Here is a 20,848-nt window from a genome sequence, read left to right as displayed (position 1 = left end):
TTTGAAATGATATTTTCTTCTACTTTTTCGTGTTCATCGAGTAGTTTGTGAACTTTTCTCTCTATATGAGTTAAAATATGGTTTGTTTATATTTTGGCTCTTCCGCCCCTTTCATATACTAGTCTAGAATTGTAATGATTCAGCCACCATTCGAAAGGTATGGCTATCTCTTTCATTAAGAATAATGAAAACCCGATTGTACCAGCAGGAACGGAAAAACCAAATTTTAAGATTTTGCCCTTATGACTTTGAGGTATGATTATCTACTTTCGAACGAAACAGACAGTGAACCAATTGCACTTGTGATTGGATCGAAAAAAAACCGTGAGAGGTGGCTCTGTGGAAATTCGGATTCTCCGGGATAATGGTCAATCCCTGACCAATAGACGTAGACATCCGTGACTTTTTCAAAATTGGATACAATAATCTACATAGAGGAATATGCCATCACCATATCGATTCTGCTACCGGGTGGCCAGAAAGCAGTCCTCTGAATATCCGGAATCACCGGAAAATTATCAATTAGCAGCGCCGGTGGTTAGCTACTAAAAGTTCACATTTTCCATAGTTATTCCTATATAAGCTACAAAGGGCCAGTACAGTATCCACTAGACTGATGCAAAATGTGAAAATTTCGCTCCACAGTGCTCAAACGGTTCCAAATTGGCTCCTGATTACCCTCCCAAAATTTGAACACCTTTAGTAAGAACCTGACTTGGCACAAACCATTTGAAGTTTATATGGAAATTACTATGGAGAAACCATAATTTCGGTTCATATCTATCTCAAAATTCACCAGTTCACTCTACTTTAGAAAATGATAGCTGAACTTTGTTGAAGACCACTTTTCGATCAAATGTAAGGAACAATTATAATTATTAATTATTCAAGTCACTGATGTCTTATGATTATGCTCAATCAACTGTTCAGCAGGCAACATTGGTGCTTATGGCGCGTAGAATAGAGCACAACAATCATGGCTACTATGTCACACTGCAGAATACAGTGTTGCCCACAATACAGTTGCTTAATCTTGCCATAAGATTATCAATCTCTTAAACAATTAATAACTAATTAATTTGACGTTTGGCTGAAAATAGATTTTCTGCCAAGTTGTACCATAAGAATAGCAATAGAACTTTTTAACAGTACAATATGTTAAAAGGCTAGAAGACAATGAACAAAAAATTTGGTTTTCCCATAGTAATTTCCATATAAACTTCAAATGATTTGTGAGTGATGAGTTTAAACTTTCGGATGCTAATCAGAACCCGATTTGAAACCGTTTGAACACTGTGGAGCGAAAATTTCAAATATTGCATCAGTCTAGTAACCACCCTTAGATTATTTCACAGGAGTCAGTATGTTTTACTGGGTTTTGGAATTGCTAAAAAGTAGGAAAAAAATCAAAGAAGTGTTATCCTTAAGGCATCAATAAAATTGTCAAATTTTATTTTATATCATTAAATGCTGCACAAGTTCGGAATAAATTTTCTAATTTTTGAATTTCCCACTGAATTTTAATCTTTTACCGGAACAGTTCTCAATTCAAAAACACATCTAAACTTTACTTACTGGATTAGTGTGTGAGATCGCAACCACATGAGCGCTAATTTTGGGAAAATTTCCAGGACCTTATTTAGAATCGAATGAGCTTGGTGGAGTGTAACTGTTCGTTTTTCCCGGCAAGTTCAGTAGCAAGAGACCCCTCGAACTGGGTCTCAGGATCGGCTTACTACTTGGTAATCTCGAGGAACTTCGCGGACAAAATGTGCAGCGTACGGTCACCTGACTAGAAATACTGTGTAGTGTGAATTTATTGATTTAAGAATTAACTTTGACTGTGAGGGTTTTTATTTTTCTAATTGTGGGTGTGGATAAAATTAACTTCGTTCTTCGGTACGTACCACTGCTTATTCTGGCGTCCTGCGAGCGCTCGCTGCTGCTGCTACTGCTGCTGACGACGAGCTGGCAAGCTGATTCCCAAACAGTGGGTAATTACTATTACCGCACGATGGTTTGGCGGGGTTTGTCGATGGTATGTGGTTGTGTAAGCCTTTCAGGCGTCCTCCCTTGTTGACGGAGATTGACACGGCCCAGGACGATACCAGAGTGACCGTGTCAAGAGGGGGAAGGCTCCTTTACGTTTAGGGGTTTCGCCCCCGAGCTTGAAAAGCCTCCTTACGGGCGGCTGACCCAGAGGTTGGATTGGTCCTTTGCGGTTAGACGTAGCAAACCGAGGTCTACTACGCCGAATCGTGTGCACCTGGTAGAGCTTCTCACCAGACAAAATGGCGACTTTCAGTCGAATTTACACAATACAAAAAGGTCCTGTGAAGGTAATGGGAGGTATTAGAGAAGCCGTACTAATCTTCTAGTCATTAGTAGTGAACTAGATTTAGTTAGTTTTTAAGCGTAGGATAGGTCATTAGCGTACCTGACGAATCCGCCGTTTTCTCCCTTTTTCGCTGGATACCACTCACTTAACAATGTAAAGGACACTTTAAAATATGGCTCTTGTGCACTCGAACGCCTGTAACTTTCTGAGCAATGGCGCTCCTCCTTATTCTCATCAACCCCGTTGTAGCTTCTTTGTTGCTGTCTGTAAGGTTGGGGGGGGGGGGTTTGTTATCACCACCTTTGTAAATTTTGACCCACTTCGCCTGCTGGTCTACTCTTCTATCATTTAGTTGTTGTACCCACTGGCTTGCATGCGATTCACCCCACTTATTTTGTATAAAATTCAAATTCTACTAACCTATAACATTTTTAATAGACACAAGGTACATTTTTACTAACATTTACTAGCCAATAGACAATAGGTACATTTTTACTAACAGTTACTAGCCCTACTACTAACCCTAAATTTAATCCAACACCACTTAACTCTAGAGACGTGACTGTACACAAAATAAAAGCACATATAAAAATACTAACAATTTGTAACAGTCGATTACAGGAGCAAAATTGATATTTTGAACCACCTTAATGGTAATATTACCTAGCTGCCAAGTGATTTTTTACCACCCCTAAATCATGTCCGATTGAGCTAAAATTTTGCACCATGTCTTTTTTCAAGGCAATAAACATTTTGCATATGAATTTTGAAATTAAAGATGAACGTTTTCGTTGGTACCCTCATACATACATTTGATTCTGCTTTTGATTACTTGTGTGATGTAGGAGTAAAACGTTTAACACACTGCTGATCAAATATTCTCCGTTTTATAGTAGGCATTATACGTTCCTGTAGCTTATCCTTCAGTGATGCTCCTACGGCTCCAAGCACTATTATTTCACAACTACATAGCTAAACTTTATTACAGCTGACTCTCAACTTTTTTCGTATACCATCTCCTACAAAGCCATCAAAGAAATATGAAAGCATCATCTCATAACTAGATTAAAGTGTTACGATCCAGCATAATTAAATTCAATTCCAACTTTCATCATGTCGTTCACCATTGGTTTGTTATCGCGCATCTCCTGACTATCTTCATCCTTTACACAATTAAATACATACTCATACAGGATGGTTTATCTGTCATATTCCTGGAAAATGCCCATCCCGTTCAGCATGTTTAACACACACTTCACATTCAGATGCTTTTCATTGATCCCACCATCAACAGAAGCTGAGAGCCCCCCCGTGGAGTGTCTCCAACATCGCCAGCCATGTCAAACCACACAAAAGCCAATTCTCCCGGACACACACACATACACACATTCACGCGCTCATGCACCCTCTCCCGTACGATAATGCCTAACACTTTTCTGTCTCTCCCCATCCGCATCCAGCGATGATATCCTACAACGTGGTCGTCGGCGACACACTCTCCAAGGTGCTGGTGCGACTGGTGCCCTCCTGGGGCAACTCGATGGGGGCGGTGCGGTTCGGCGTGGTGCTGGTCGTGACCGTGTTCGTGATAATACCGCTCTGTCTGTACAAGAACGTCTCCCGGCTGGCAAAGGCGAGCTTCCTCAGCCTGGCGTGCGTCGTGATTATCCTGTTCGCCGTGGTCTACAAACTGCTGGCGGGCGATTACGCTGTCGTGTGAGTATCGTGGGTGCACTTTCTAAGGTGCTGTGCCTTTGTTCTTTTGTTAAGTGAATCTGCGTTTGAAGGGACATTTTGTGTGAAACCTAATGGTGGTAAGGTTCTTTGAAATGTTAAAAATAAGACAGGGTAGAGATTTTGAATTGTCACAAATTGCTCATATTTTGATACAAATACAACACCGCTTCTTGATTCCAAACTCGGCCTCCGGGTTTCAATTTCGTACAAACGCATTGAAACGCCATTGGGATCACTTCGGCACGCCGTGGATGAGGGCAAAAATGGAATGGGAAAATGTATTCGCTTGGAGTGCTTCTTTTGTTTTTGAGAATAAAGTGTGTAAATATTCAGACTTTGAGCATTTTAAGACTTTATTTTGTGATGTCGAAGAAGTTATCTAGTATTATACCATCCAGCATGTACTAATTTTTTTACATACCATCCAGCTCACATTTTAAGCAATTTTCTATTAGGCTAAAGTCGCCCAAAAAAAAATACGGCAATATTTTTTAAATAAATAAAATGATCATGGGTAGGATTAGATATAGAGCATTCCACATATTTAATTTGTTTTTAGGAATTTAATTTGTTTTTCTTCATCGGACTTAACGTGTCTAAATGAAGCCTGATGGGGAAAAGGCGTTAAAACCCCATATCTTTTCGAAATACATGACTCACAATAATACAATACAATTACAACGAACATTAATCAAGTCTATAGCATAAAAAAAGTTATCCTCTTATGGCATAGAGTTGTCGGTGAATCAGGTAGAAGTCCTCTTCATGCAGTTGAACCGGAAACAAAAAAATAAACAGGTAGGGGAAATGTCGACTTCGGCAATACCTTTACCTATTATCGTCAGGGGGTAAACAAAGTCCTTGCCAAATGCACAGCAAACTGGTCTCAGTATAAAGAGGCTCTAAGTGAGTATAACAGAGAAATAAGAAGATCCAAGCGAAAAGACTGGAGGCACATGTGTGAAAACATAGAAAGCACTCCTGAAACTGCAAGGCTTCATAAAGTTCTCTCAAAGGACCATTCTAATGGCCTGGGAACTCTTAAAAAAGCTGATGGCTCTTTTACTATAAATGCAACAGAAACTTTGGAAATGATGATGCATTCTCATTTTCCAGGGTCTAGTCCTACTACTGACTGCATACAAGATACATCTCTAAGATGTGAAGAACAAAATGGTACTACTAGAATGAATAACTCTTGTGAACTAGTAGTGTTCAACGAGGAGGCTGTCAATCTAGCAAACATTCTATTTACAGACTCTAGAATTTAATGGGCAATAGACTCTTTCAGCCCATTCAAATCCCCAGGTGTAGATGGAATTTTTCCAGCACATATCCAAAAGTGCAAAACTTTAATAATTCCTATTTTAATCAAGCTCTTCAAATCGAGCTTTCTTCTAGGGTGCATACCAAAAATATGGAGGCAAGTCCGGGTGGTGTTCATACCTAAGGCAAACAAAAAAGACAAAACTTCACCGAAATCATTTAGACCAATAAGTCTTTCATCAATATTTTTGAAGTTAATAGAAAAACTTATAGATGAATATGTCAAATCAGATGTTCTTCATGGTAACCCACTATGTAGAGCCCAATTCACCTATCAGTCAGGCAAATCCACCATAACAGCTCTTCATATGCTAGTTACTAATATAGGAAATACCTTCACAGCAAAGGAAATCCTATTAGCAGCGTTTCTGGATATTGAAGGTGCATTTGACAATGCGTCTTTTTCGTCAATGATAAACGCCATGAGAAATCGTGGCTTTAATGAAAACATAATTAAATGGATTGTGGAGATGCTATCCAAAAGAGAAATATCAGCTAATCTTGAAGATGCACTAGTAAAAGTAACAGCTGTAAAAGGCTGTCCTCAAGGAGGAGTTCTTTCTCCACTTCTGTGGTCTCTGGTAGTTGATGATCTTCTTTTAAAGTTAAAGCATCAAGGATTTGAAGTAATCGGATTTGCTGACGACATTGTTATTATAGTTCGCGGAAAATTTGATAAAATTGTATTTGATAGAATGCAAAAAGCATTAAAATTCACACTATCATGGTGCACACAAGAAGGACTGAACATAAATCCTACGAAAACATCAATTCTACCCTTTACTAAAAGACGTAGAGTCTCTACCACTGATCTTAAACTAGGAGATGTTAAATTATCACTGTCGCCAGAAGTTAAGTATTTGGGAGTAATCCTAGATAGTAAACTCTGCTGGAACAGACATATGAAACAACAAATAGAAAAAACAGCATATGCTTTTTGGGTCTGTAAAAGATCATTTGGTAAAAAATGGGGTCTAAAGCCGAAGATGATACATTGGATCTACTCGGCTATTGTTAAACCCAGAATCACTTATGCATCACTAATCTGGTGGCCGAAAACCAGACAACAAACGGCACAAGTTAAATTGAACAAGTGACAAAGACTTGCTACTCTTTCCATTACTGGAGCAATGCGTAGTACTCCTTCGAAGGCATTAGATGCTCTACTCAATATTCTTCCTTTAAATCAATTTATTCAAATGGATGCAATGAAAAGTGCTCTGAGGCTCAAACGGTCCATGAATTTCTTTGATGGAGATCTTATTAGACATCTGAGCATTTTGAAAGAGTTTCAAATGAGTCCACTAATTTTAATGAATGAAGACTGGATGTTAAAGCGTAACAACTTCAATCACCAATTCAAAGTTCCTGAAGTGACTCGTTATGATTGGAATACAGGAGGGCCATCTTTTCGTCCTGGGTCAATAGTATTCTATACGGATGGATCGAAACAAGATAAAATGGTTGGGGCTGGAATAAGTGGTCCTGGGATCAGCCTATCGGTGCCGATGGGAAAATGGCCAACAGTATTTCATGCTGAAATATATGCCATCCTAGAATGTGCCACGATTTGCTTAAAAAGAAATTATAAAAATGCAAACATATGTATTTGTTCAGATAGCCAAGCAGCGTTGAATGCTCTAAAGTCCAAAACTTGCACTTCAAAACTGGTTTGGGAATGCACTAAGCTATTGCAGCATTTTTCCTACTGTAATAAGGTTAACCTATACTGGGTTCCTGGTCATTGCGGAATCGAAGGGAATGAAAAAGCTGATCAATTGGCTAAAGTGGGATCATCAATGCAATTTATTGGACCTGAACCATTTTTAGGATTATCTTTTTGTGCTCTTAAAATGGAGTTCAATAACTGGGAAAGAATAAAGGTACAGTGCAACTGGAATAATACCTTAAATGCCCGGCAATCAAAACGTTTCTTAGAGCCCAACGCTTTGCACACACAAAAACTGCTGACCTTATCGAAACACGATTTGAGTACATATACTGGTTTGATTACAGGACACTGTCCTAGTAAATATCACCTTAAACTTATCGGAAAAGTTGATGAAGACAGATGCCGTTTTTGTAAACTAGAGAGTGAGAGCTCTAAACATCTGCTGTGTGACTGCGTTGCACTATTTCACAAACGACGTATATATCTAGATAAGGGGCTTATGGAACCCTGGGAAATCTGGGCTGCTTCTCCCAATCAAGTTGTACATTTCGTAAGGCATGCATTAATAGCATCTTGCCATTGCGTTACAGCAAAATCAAAAGAGGATACACCACAATAGATCAAAGTTATGGTCGCGGTGGTATAAAAAAAGAAAAAGAAAAAGTCCTTGAGAGCTCAATTTTGGCATGTGGATACATTGTGTTTCAGAGCATCTATTGGCCAAATTTTAGTACTCTAGGACTTTATTTACCCCCTGACTATAATAGGTTAAGGTATTGCCGAAGCCAACATTTCCCCTAGCACAATCCTTCACGTGTACATCAAATGGGCAGCTACTTACCTTCTCAGGAGTCTGCGTTGAATACGGTGACGAAAGGTTTCCGCTGCACAGTTGAAGTCGAAAAACTCGTAAAACTCGTTGAAACGCCCAGACATGAACCGTATTGGGCCATGCAAGCTGTAGTTCGCAGCACGAGGTCCAAGATGCAGGAAACTCCTCGACCGAAGAACTCGTTCGGGTGCGTAGATTTCGAATTCAGCCAAGATTCCTGGTGAGTCGATATCACCAATAAGTACTTTTGCTGCGAAAACGGCCTGACAAACCGTCCGCCTATGTTCTAGTGTTTCAAGACCCAGGAGTTGACGATGGTTCACAGGGTCATTCCAAGGAAGGTGACGAAAGGCATACCAAACAAATTTCCTTTAAACAGATTCAATCCTCGCTATCCAAACTGCTTGATACGGGTACCATACTACCGAGCTGAATTCCAAGATCGATCGCACTAGAGAGCAGTTTATTGTTTATTGTTTATTGTTTATCAGTCAACAGGTAAAATGTTTACCCCAATAATTTATTTCCATTTCGTCAAGCCAGTGTAGACCACATACAATAATTATTACAATGTTTACTTACATACTATGCATTAATTGTATTCTGTTTTAGCTTAGTTTTTATTTGCTGCTTGGACATAGTGATGTCAATAGTTCCGCAATGCAAATTATATAGGCGCATCATTCGATTGATTGTGCTATTTTTTGCATAGTTTGTTCTGTATGATTTTTCTGAAAATAAATTCCGTGTTCTAAGATATCGACAAGGTGTGTAAAAGTTTAATTGTGCAAGAATTTCTGCCGAATCTATGCGCATTAAAATAATGTCGTTGATGAAGAAAAGCATTGCAAATTGGCGACGCTCCTTAAGTGTTTGTATATTGATGAGCATGCAGCGCGCTTCATAAGATGGTAAGGGAAATGCAGGAGTGTACCCCATTAGGCATAAATACGTTAGGCATACGGACGTTAGGCATACGGACGTTAGGCATACGGACGTTAGGCATACGGACGTTAGGCATAATGGACGTTAGGCATAAAGTCATTAGGCATAATGGACGTTAGGCATAATATACGTTAAGCATAATGGACGTTAGGCATAAAATACCTTGCAGCTGTGCAACTCTATAAACCTGTTTCGAGCATGGTAAGCAATGCTTAAATTAGGCTAAGCGTTGAATAAAAAATGATACAAGTTAAAGGAACATAGTTTATTTAATAAACACAGTTTGGAATCCATTATTTCAAGCACAACAATTGAAAAGGCCTAAACTCCTGTTCATTATGTTGGTTTGTCTTTGCGGACTTCGGTTCGCGAGAAAATGGCCTTACAAGGTTTGTTTACAAAATTGAGTTAAGGCCATTTCAATTGTTGGCCTTGATTTATCATATCATAAGTGACGTAGCTACATATTAACTTAGATCCAAGATTAGTAGCGATAGCGGTTAAGTAATCTGGCAATGAAAACTCAGCAAAGTTTTGAACTATAGCTTGAAATCAATCGCATCTAGAAATAAAAAAATATCACACATTTGTTGTAATATATTCTTACACACATATTGCAATTGTCAAAGAAGAAAAGGTTTTCCTCAAAGAACAGCTCATGAAATCAAGAATGGTGAATTCTGTGATTTTTCATTCAATAACAAAAAAACATACCTGCTGCTTCCAGGATTTCCTGCCATACTTTTCGATACAACGATTCTGTTTTTGTTGTCATCAGAATGAAAACTAGCGGAACCGTCTGCTGATGTGAGGGAGCGATACTTCCATGAACAGTGACGAGTTGCCGAAACAAACAAGGATCTGTGGTAAACGTACCATCTGTAACGCAATACTTTGCCTGTCCAAGACGTCGCAAGTTTTCATGAGTTCCAAAAATTAAGGTTCTTTCATTATTGTCACCGAAGTCAGCAATCAATAGACGGTCCCCTTTATCATCCTTCTGGAATACATCGGGTAGATTATGCCCAACGTCCATTATGCCTATCGTACATTATGCCTAACGTCCGTATGCCTAACGTCCGTATGCCTAACATCCGTATGCCTAACGTCCGTATGCCTAACGTCGTGTACCCGAAATGCAGTCCAATTCAATTTACGTAAAGCATATAAAAGGAATTGTTTTTGGACAGATTCTATGCGTTCTTCGTGTATGGAAATGTATGGATTCCATACTAGGTGGCAGTATTCCAGAATTGGCCTTACATATGTGGTATATAATAGCTTAATAGTGTATGGATCTTCGAAATTATGACTGAACCTTTTGATGAAGCCTAGCATTCTGTTTGCTTTACTAATGATAGTATTATAATGTTCTATAAAAATTAATTTGGAGTCTAGGATTACACCTAGATCTCTTACAATTTTGCTTTTTTCTACTATTTGGTTGCCTAATGACACTTGTTCTACAACTAAATACAAAACTAACGAATAACATAAATTAACATAAAACTCGTTTAAAACTGCGCTTATTTGTTTCTCGTGACACGTTGAAATCGTACACATAATAACACCGGTTGAATACACGGGACATGCTTCGCAAAGGTTCGTGTAAGCCATAATTAGTTCTTGTCGGAGGGATGGTGATAAACGAGTGCGACCGAAGATTGCGACGACGTGTGTTGATGTCCAAGAGACTAAGAAGCGTAGGACTGTCAATGTTGCCTTGCAGAAGATCCCCAACAAAGCACGCTTTTGCCACGTTGCATCTTGCTGCTAGTAATTCCAGATTTATAAGTAGACAACGGCTTTCATAACTGGGCAGGTTGAATGGATCTCTCCACCTAAGATGACGTAGAGCGAACCGGACGAATTTTCGCTGAACAGCTTCGATGCGTTGAATTTCATTCTGGTAGGGTAAACGCTCCTATAGTTGCGGTACGTTAGAAGCGTTAGGTTCCTATAGTTGTGTATTGAGTCTCCATACACAACTATAGGAACCTAACGCTTCTAACGTACCGCAACTATAGGAGCGTTTCCCCTAATAAGGAGACCAGACGATAGGCTCCAAGATAGGGCGCACAATTGAGCAGTATAAAGCTTTTAGGCAGTAAACGTCCTTGAACTTTTTTTGCAAAGCGAAATAAAAATCCTAGTTGCGATGAGGCTTTAGACACAACGACGTGATCCTTGAAGGTTAATTTTGTATCAACCAGAATCCCCAGGTCCTTGACTGTCGAATCACGTTGTAGATTCACGCATCCCAAAGCATAGCTAAAATGGAAGAGTGATTGCTTGCGGCCAAATGAAATAACCGAACATTTGGACACGTTCAGCGACATTCGATTAATATGGCACCATTCAGCGAAGGCTTCCAGTTCCCAAGTAACAATTTCCAGTTGAAGAAACGCTTTCGTTTTGATTTTGTTCAGCTGCATGTTGAATAATAATTGCACAATGTGTTCACCACAACTTTTATAAAACCCTTGTTTACACTGGTTTGGAGAATCTATACAACTGCAACACAAAGGTGTTGTTTAACGTATTCAGTAAAACGTTTACCCAAAATCAATTTCTTGTTGAAGAAACGCTTCCATTGTGATTTTATTCAACTGCATGCTGAATAATAACTGTACAATTTGTTTATTACAACTTCTGTAAAACTCTTGTTTACACTGGTTTGGAGAATCTGTTCAACTACAGCATTATATGTAGAAGTAGAAGCAACTTTTATACAACGTTTATAGATACATATTTACACTCAAGCTTTACTATTTTGGTGAAAGCTCTTATACAACGTTTGTAGACACTTCTTGACAGCTGCTTTGAAATTTAGTAGAGAATAAACCTGAGAGGCGTTTGTTGCACTCTTTTATGACTCCTAAATAATCATTGTACAACAAGCGGTGAAAATCGTTTATAGCACTTTTCAATGACTCATTAACAACCGGATAGAAGCAACTTTTATACAACGTTTATAGATACATATTTAAAGTCAAGCTTTATTGTTTTGGTGAAAGCTCTTATACAACGTTTGTAGACACTTCTTGACAGCTGCTTTGAAATTTAGTAGATAGTAAACCTGAGAGGCGTTTGTTGCACTCTTTTATGACTCCTAAATAATCATTGTACAGCAAGCGGTGAAAAGCGTTTATAGCACTTTTCAATGACTCCTTAACAACCGGATAGAAGCAACTTTTATACAACGTTTATAGATACATATTTAAACTCAAGCTTTATTGTTTTGGTGAAAGCTCTAATACAACGTTTGTGGACACCTCCTAACAGCTGCTTCGAAATGTATTAGAGATTGAACCTAAGAGGCGTTTGTTACACTCTTTTATGACTCCTAAATAATCATTGTACAGCAAGCGGTGAAAAGCGTTTATAGCACTTTTTAATGACTCCTTAATAACCGTTGTGTAAGTACTCACAATATTCACAGATTAAAATTAGTTTAACAATTGTCGTGGTACGCCAAAAAAATTGCTTGTATAGTATTTATAAATTTAATTTATTTGTGCACATTGAAAAAATATGTAATTATGCCATAATTCACATTCTGTGATCATGGAGGAAGTAGTAACAAGCATCTGTTTAATCTTTGATTGATATTCTTTCAATTAATCTCTCTAATCATTAATTGAGAGAATTTATCTAGAAATGTTATCGTTGATTATATGATGTATGTCTTAAATTAATGTTTGCATTTATTAATAACACCTATATATAATTTCCCTCTACTCCACCGAGGGTTTCTCGAAGCAAGATTCGAACTCATGATCCCGGATTGCCAGCCGCTTCTGTTTCCATCTGCTCTATTCTTGAATACATATTTTGATCATATGAGAAGAAGTATATGAAGCTCATCTTGAGTGACTTCTCTTGCAGTCGAATAATCATTGCCTTATGGTCATATAAACGTGCCTATCACTTGTGCTATTTTTAGCAACAAAATTGTGGTTGGTCGAACGTAAACAATCATTTAAGAGTGCTCCAAGCAGTTTTTGAAGCTTTTAACCAAATGGCAATACAACTACATTCTTGTACAACTCTGGAAGCTATTATTCAACGTTTGATCAACTCAGGTGTTTTATAAGAGCTCCCAATGGTTTGTTTTGATGCGTTTATTCCGCATCCTATATGGCTCCTGTCAAACAGTTTAACAGAACGTAAACAATCATTTAAAAGTGCTCCAAGCAGTTGTTGAAGCTTTTAACCAAATGGCAATACAAGTACATTCTTGTACAACTCTGAAAGCTATTATTCAACGTTTGATCAATTCAGGTGTTTTATAAGAGCTCCCAATGGTTTGTTTTGATGCGTTTATTCCACACCCTATATGGCTCCTGTCAAACAGTTTAACCGAACGTAAACAATCATTTAAGAGTGCTCCAAGCAGCTTTTGAAGCTTCTAACCAAAAAGGCAATACAACTACATTCTTGTTCAACTCTGGAAGCTATTATTCAACGTTTGATCAACTCAGGTGTTTTATAAGAGCTCCCAATGGTTTGTTTTGATGCGTTTATTCCACGTTCTATATAGCTCTTGTCAATCGGTTTGACTAAGGTGCTATAAAATCTCTCGTAGGTCTTATAAAGCATATAGGTAAACCGAACGTAAACAATCATTTAAGAGTGCTCCAAGCAGCTTTTGAAGCGCTTAACCAAAAAGGCAATACAACTACATTGTTGTACAACTCTGGAAGCTTTTATTCAACGTTTGATCAACTCAGGTGTTTTATAAGAGCTCCCACTGGTTTGTTTTGATGCGTTTATTCCAGGTTCTGTATAGCTCTTGTGAATTAGTTTAACTAAGGTGGTATAAAAGTTATCGTAGGTCTTATAAAGCATATAGTTAAACCGAACGTAAACAATCATTTAAGAGTGCTCCAACAGCTTTTAAAACTTTTAATTAAATGGCAATACAACTACATTCTTGTTCAACTCTGGAAGCTATTATTCAACGTTTGATCAACTCAGGTGTTTTATAAGAGCTCTCAATTGTTTGTTGGGTTGTTGTTGCAGAAAAAACGCGTCTTGTTGTTACTTAATCATGTAGTAAAGCTTCAGGTCATCGGCATACGAGAGTTTTAGGCATTTCAAGATGATATTGACATCGTTCATATACAGCAAGAATAGAAACGGCCCCAAGTGACTTCCTTGGGAAACACCGGACCAAACCGGAAAGGAGGGCGAAACGTGGTCTCCAATTTTGACGGACATACTTCGACCGGTTAGGTAGGATCGAAGCCAGGAAAGCAAGTTACTGTTCATTTCCAGCTTGTCGAATTTAGCAACTGTGATTTAATGATTCATTTTATCAAACGCCGCGGATAAGTCTGTGTAAATAGCGTCTACTTGTTGACCATTTTCTATTTGGCGGATCACGAACGAAGTGAAACAAGTCAAATTAGTTGTCGTCGAACGGTTAGGCATAAATCCGTGCTGATCAACCGAAATGTAGTGTGTGTAGTTCTGAACCAACTTATGCAGAACAATCACCTCAAACAGCTTAGAAGTGGCGCTCAACACAGCTATACCCCGATAGTTCGAAACAATCCGCTTGCAGCCTTTCTTGAAAACTGGGAAAACATACGACTGCTTCCAGCAGTTTGGGAATACACCAGTAGCCAAAGATAGGTTGAATACTCTTGCTAGTGGTGTTGCAAGTGTATTCACCAAGGACAAGCGATGGAATTCCATCCGGACCACATCCCGTGGAGGATTTTAAATCCTTTCCGGCTGATATAACCATATCGTTCGTGATCACGAACTGTAGCCCAGAGGCCGAAAGTCGAGGAACATTTCTGGTGGCGACGGCTACATCCTGCGGGTCGATGTGTTCATTAGTGAAAACATTGCTGAATTGAGAACGGAACAGGTCGGCGATGTCAGTGGTGGAATCAGCTTCGAACAATCCGTTGGTCATCGTAGAGGGCAGTCCGGATTCCATTCGTTGGTCATTGACGTAACGCCAAAAACTTCTGGGATTTGTCTTGAAGCGCCTTTGCAGATGGTCCTGATATGCGTTGTACAAACGATTATTAAGTTGGTTGAATTCAGTGCTCGCCGCCATATATCTCGTTCTCGTGGAGTCCGTGCGATACTTGCTATGTCGTCTGAGAGCTACCCGCTTCACAGTCTTAAGAAGCTTGAGGTCAGCATTTGACCAGGCTGGCTTGAAGCACCTCGTCCCAATTGACATGTGCGAGGAACTCGTTCATGCTGTTGAAGTCAGCCTTTCTGAAATCATAGGCGATGCTTTCAGAGGTATTTTGGAAGCGTTGCTGTGGACTTATATTGAATTCCATTAGTACAGGAGGATGATGCCTGCAGATTTTAACGAGCGGTGATGGGGCTTGCATAACTGTGCTGTGCTCACAAAGCTCCTCACTGACGAAGCATAGATCAAGCGTACGATTGTTTTCATTTGCAATTCCACTCATTTGTCTGAGTCCAGCGGTGCTATACGCATCAAGCAGCTTCCGTGATGCAAGGATAATCAAGGATCGTGATTCGTAATCGTAATCGTAATCGGACCATGTGGACTACGCTGCCAAGAGATCGAGCTCAAGTTGAAATCGCCTAGGATGATAACGTTGTCTCTTGGTCCTAACTGCGAAACCACCCAGTTAAGCGAATCGATATGCTTTTCGATCAAAGATTCATCGTTTACTCGATCAGGGGGAATATACACAACGCATAGGTAGAGTGTTGCATCGATAGTGGCAATTGCGATCCATATTTGCTCAACCGCCGAGCCATCAGGAGGGTCGAGCGTACGGGATTTAAAACTCGAGCGAACAGCCAGCAAAACACCACCTCCAATGCTTTTGTTGCTATTCGAAGGCGACCGGTCTTGTCGATAAACGGAATATGATTCGCCAAACAACTGATTCGTTGAGGTATGTCCATTGAGCCAGGTTTCGGAAAGTGCGTAAACATCATAGGAACCGTCGCTGAAGGCCAATTGGTACTCGGCGAGAGAGCTGTTGATCCCACCAAAATTTTGGTAGTACATCAGGACATTCGAAGAAGCAGGTGCAGCATTACTAATAGGATACTTGCCATGATAGGCAGCTTGGAAGACCCCATCGCCAGCACTAGACTCAGGGCCGGGACGACTTGGATGGCAGGAACGAGAGAACTGCGACAGGTTTTCGATGATGGCTGGAGGCGCGACTGAGCTAGGCGAGTCAGGGGCTTCCGTACTGCTTTGTGTCAGGCGTCCCAGGTTCGATGGCGATGATCTTGGTTGCGTTGGAGAATGGTGTGAAGACGAAGCGTAGAAAAGGGGTGGAGGACTAAGTGTCGGTGTATTGTTGCCAATACAGTGGGGGAAATTCGTTTAAACGCAATGTCATTTTTGCGTTTATTTTCAACACAAAAGATCGAGACAAAAAATCAAATATAGTTTGTCATAGCCCATCAGAAGTCTCGTATTTGAGAACACAATTTGAACGGAAGTTCATTGTGGTCTCTGAAAAAAATCCAATAAAGGTGATTTTAGAGGGGAAATTCGTTTAAACGCACACTAACGTAAAGCCGCATTGAGCGTACCTATGCTCCTGTTATCTTGCGCATCTGTCATATTTACACTGTATAGCCCTCGTTCGCCATTAACACGAGTTTAAATTTGCGTTGCGCGGTAGTTGTTGCTTGTTTTCGGCAAAATGGGTAAAGGAAAGTATTTAAGCCAGTCGGAGCAAATACTGGTTCGAGAACTCAAAAGTCGCGGTGAGAGCAATCGCAAAATTGCACGTGTGATCCACAGATCGGAAGCAGCAATCAGGAACCTGCTGAAAAAAGGCAAGACGTATGGCGTAAAAAAGAAAACAAAGGGAAATTCGAAGATCACCAACCGTGTCCGAAACCAAATCATACAAATGGGAGACTCTGGAAACTTCTCTGCTGCGCAAATCAAGCAAGAAATGGGGCTTTCCATTTCTAAGACGTGTACGGCAGATTCTACATGGAAGTGGCCACTTAAAGTACACCAAAAAAGCAAAAAACCCAATCTTCAACCGGCCCACATTAGCGCCAGATTGAATTTCGCTAAAAAATACATGTCTTGGACTACGGAATGGGACAATGTTATTTTTTCTGACGAGAAGAAATTCAATTTGGACGGCCCAGACTGCACCGCATATTATTGGCACGATTTGAGGAAATCTCCGCAGGTTAAGTTGAGCAGGAACTTTGGAGGTGGTACTCTAATGTGTTGGGCCGCTTTTTCGATCCATGGAAAGACCCCTATTGCCACCATTTCAACCAGGATGAATTCGGGAAAGTACTTGGAGCTTCTGGAAGATGTTTTGATCCCGTTTACTGAAGACGTTATGCCGGAAAATTTCGTATTTCAACAGGATAATGCAGCAATTCATGTCAGCAAGCAATCTTTGAAATGGTTTTCTGAACGAGACATCAGTCTTTTGGATTGGCCAGCTCGTAGTCCGGATCTAAATCCTATCGAGAACTTGTGGGGCATCCTGGCACGACAGGTTTACAAAGGCGGAAGGCAGTTTAAAACAGTTCGTGAACTTGAGTCAGCCGTAAGAGAAGCCTGGAGCTTGATACCTGATACAACTCTGCAGAAGCTGGTGAAATCAATGCCGAACAGAATTTTCGAAACTATTCAGAAAAACGGAAAGCAAACGAAGTATTAACTATTGTTTATTGTTGATTTTTGAACTGTGAACTCGATTTGATTAATAAAACTAAAAGTGCGTTTAAACGAATTTCCCCCCCAAAATCACCTTTTTTGGGATTTTTTCAAAAGTCATTATGAACTTCCAATCAAATTGTGTTCTCAAATACGAGACTTCTGATGGGCTATGACAAACTATATTTGATTTTTTGTCTCGATCTTTTGTGTTGAAAATAAACGCAAAAATGACATTGCGTTTAAACGAATTTCCCCCACTGTAGTGTGCTCGACGAGACACACGCTGGAATGTCGAACAGGTAGTGAAAGCATATGATATTGAACGTACTTGCCTGGAAGAGCAGGCTGGAGGACCTCAACTGCAGACTCGACAACAGGACCGCGACGACTAAGATGATCGCTGGCAGCAAGCGACGGGACTGTGTCGGGCTGAGAAGAGGCCTCCAAAGTGCTATCTAACATGCGTCGCGGGGTCCTTAGTCCATCATGGCTTGCTCCGTTAGTCAATCGTCGTGTTTCGTTGTCAGTTGATTTTTCCGGAAATTTGCAGTGGTCGATCATTGATCCAGTAGAACCGCAGTATAGAGCTTTTAGACAGGCAGGATCGCGAAACTCGTCAGCGATTTTGAAAATGAACCCGAGTTGCCTGTTAGCTTTCGCAACGATCAACGAGCAATGAAGCTTGAATGTTAAGGCGCAGTCCAGCGTGATTCCTAGGTCACGAAACCAGTTGAATGCCACTGGTTTCAGCTTGCGATGAAATGAGATAATATTACATTTTTGTACATTCAACGTGAGATAGTTTCTTGAGCACCACTCTTCGAAAGTATCGATTAGGTGCTGAAGCCGCAAGCAATCGGCGAAGCTACGAACAATCACATAGATCTTCATATCATCCGCGTAGAACGATCGGCAACCAGTTGGGAGGATCAGTCCGGTCTCATTCACAAAAATCGAGAATAGCAATGGTCCCAAGTTGCTACCTTGGGGAACACCGGAGCTGTTTGTAAAATAGTCCGATTGCTCTGATCCGATTCTAACACAAAGTTCCCGATTGGTCAGATAGGACTTGAACCAACGAGTTAAACCCGAGGATACACCGAGTTTTTCAAGTTTAGCTAGCAATATGGAGTGGTCAACCCGGTCGAATGCAGCCTTAAGATCTGTATATACAATGTCCACCTGCGCTCCAGCTTCCATACTCCGAAGACATAAAGAAATGAACGGAGCTAGATTTGTTGAAACTGATCTCTTGGGATAAAAACCGTGTTGGTCAGGAGAAATGTAATTTCTGCAGCTAGAGAATAATGCGTCGTTGATGATGATTTCGAAAACTTTAGAGCAGGCACTGAGTGATTTTCGACGTATCTCTTGTCTCCTTTCTTGTAGATCGGGAACATGAATGACGATTTCCAACGCATAGGGAACTCCCCCTGCTGTAATGAAATATTGAACAGCTTCGAAAGCGGTGTTGTAAGCCCTGAACAGCATCGCCTCAGGATGCTTGAGGGGATCCCGTCAGGGCCAGCAGCATTAGAAAATTTCAGCTTCTTGATGGCGGATTCGACGAGGTCTACATATGAGTGGATGTTACGAACGGAAGATTGTTTCACAAAGAACGTGCTAAGACTGTAGTGGCAATGAAAACTTAACTCCTTGCACAAACAATTGGTGAAACTCTTTATCCGTTAAGATCTTCATGAATTAAAAAAAAATTAGTTTTCAGATCATATTAGTTCTGCTTTGATATAATTTAACTACTAAAATATTTAAGCTAAAGGGAACATTCCCGCTTCATTAAAAGCAAGCTCATGATTATTGTATCACTTTAAAACTAAAGTAAAAACCTTTACCACCAGACAAGTTGTTAATGATTCCAGTAAAAACTGACACCCTAGCCGTTCCGCCCGAAACGCAGACAATTGTACCCAAACCGACCGAAACACTTGTTACTGCGGGTGGCAAACAACTTAACTCATAAACTTTTCTGTTCTATCCTCTCCCGACCGCAGCCCAGACACACCGGAGTCGTGGCGATTCGCCCACACCGATCTGATCCCAGCCGTTGGCATTATGGCGTTTGGTAAGAATTTACATCACCACCTTCACCGCACTTTATTAGAGTAACAGAATAAGCAAACTTTTACAACCTCGCTATAATTTTCCATTCATTGCCTCCCCCGCAGCTTTCATGTGTCATCACAATACGTTCCTGGTGTACCAATCGATGCGAAATGCCACCCTGGAGCGGTGGGAAAAAGTTACCCATCTGTCGGTGTTCTGTGCCTGGCTGGTGGCGGTCTGCTTCGGAATCGCTGGCTATTGCACATTTCGGGCGCTTTCACAAGGTAAATTCCGTTCGGTTCCATCAAAACAAAACCATTCGTCCTCACAGTCTTGTGCTCTGTCTTGCAGGCGACCTGTTGGAAAACTACTGCTGGGACGACGATCTGATGAACTTTGCCCGGGTTCTGTTTTCCATCACAATTCTGCTGACCTTCCCCATCGAGTGTTTCGTGTCGCGTGAAATCGTCCGGACGCAAATCAAACGGTTCTACTCCCAGGAGGTGTTGGAATATGACACCGACAAAGATCCAGCGCACGCAACGGGTGGCGAGGAGGACGACAAAGCCGTAGCCACCACGTTGGTCATCGTGCTGGCAGCATTCATCATCTCCCCGTACACGGAATGCCTGGGTCCGGTGTTGGAACTGAACGTTAGTATTTTGATAATTAATTGCTCACCGTGTGCTACTAACTTTCTCCATCGGTGCAGGGTCTGCTGGCAGCGATACCACTGGCTTACGTGCTACCCGGACTGGCGTACATCCAGCTGAGTCCGCACTCGCTGTGGAGCCAGGAGAAGCTACCGGCCGCTGGGTTGGTGCTGTTCGGGACATTTGTAACCATTTCCGGAGCGGCTCTTCTGATACCGAACCTAATTGGCGACTGTCGGACGGGTATCATTATGGGCTACTGTCGCGATGATGAACTGGCAATCAATGGGACGGTGAACCTGGGGAGCACACCCGCATGTGCCACCGATGGCGTTTAAGAAGGCCGGTGGTTGGGAACAATATTAAAGGGGCTACAGGGGTTATGGAGGGGAAAAGTGAGATGCATGTGGCGCTGAATTTATTTGCTAATGAACTGGTGTTAGTCTGGATTTCCTGGTTGACTACTCAGATTTCAATGAAACTTTGTGGGTTTAAAGATTTCGTCTTCCAACCGGATTCTCTTAATATTTTTCAACATAAAATAAAATTGCTCATGCCGTTTCCATTGATCATATCAATCCTGTTTCAATCGTTCGAAATGTTAATGATAGATAAA

General features: G+C 40.6%; 1 protein-coding gene across 2 annotated transcripts in view; it reads left to right on the top strand.

The window, feature by feature from the left end:
• Nucleotides 1-20,637, top strand: part of LOC135709480 (putative sodium-coupled neutral amino acid transporter 11) — a 141,955-nt gene extending 121,318 nt beyond the window's left edge. For both annotated transcript variants that reach the window (XM_065231845.1, XM_065231844.1), the window contains 5 exons: nucleotides 3,799-4,054; nucleotides 19,528-19,598; nucleotides 19,702-19,863; nucleotides 19,931-20,232; nucleotides 20,292-20,637. In XM_065231845.1, the coding sequence (XP_065087917.1) occupies nucleotides 3,799-4,054; nucleotides 19,528-19,598; nucleotides 19,702-19,863; nucleotides 19,931-20,232; nucleotides 20,292-20,570 (1,070 nt within the window). In that variant the 3' untranslated portion in view covers nucleotides 20,571-20,637. The remainder of the gene's footprint in view (nucleotides 1-3,798; nucleotides 4,055-19,527; nucleotides 19,599-19,701; nucleotides 19,864-19,930; nucleotides 20,233-20,291) is intronic.
• Nucleotides 20,638-20,848: the final 211 nt, after the last annotated feature.

Source organism: Ochlerotatus camptorhynchus, unplaced genomic scaffold, assembly GCF_037179485.1.
Source record: "Ochlerotatus camptorhynchus isolate MF236.1 unplaced genomic scaffold, CSIRO-AGI_Acam_v1.1 ptg000361l, whole genome shotgun sequence".
Lineage (NCBI taxonomy): Eukaryota > Metazoa > Arthropoda > Insecta > Diptera > Culicidae > Ochlerotatus > Ochlerotatus camptorhynchus.
Note: the sequence above shows the minus strand (reverse complement) of the source record. Positions and strands in the feature narration are given on the sequence as shown.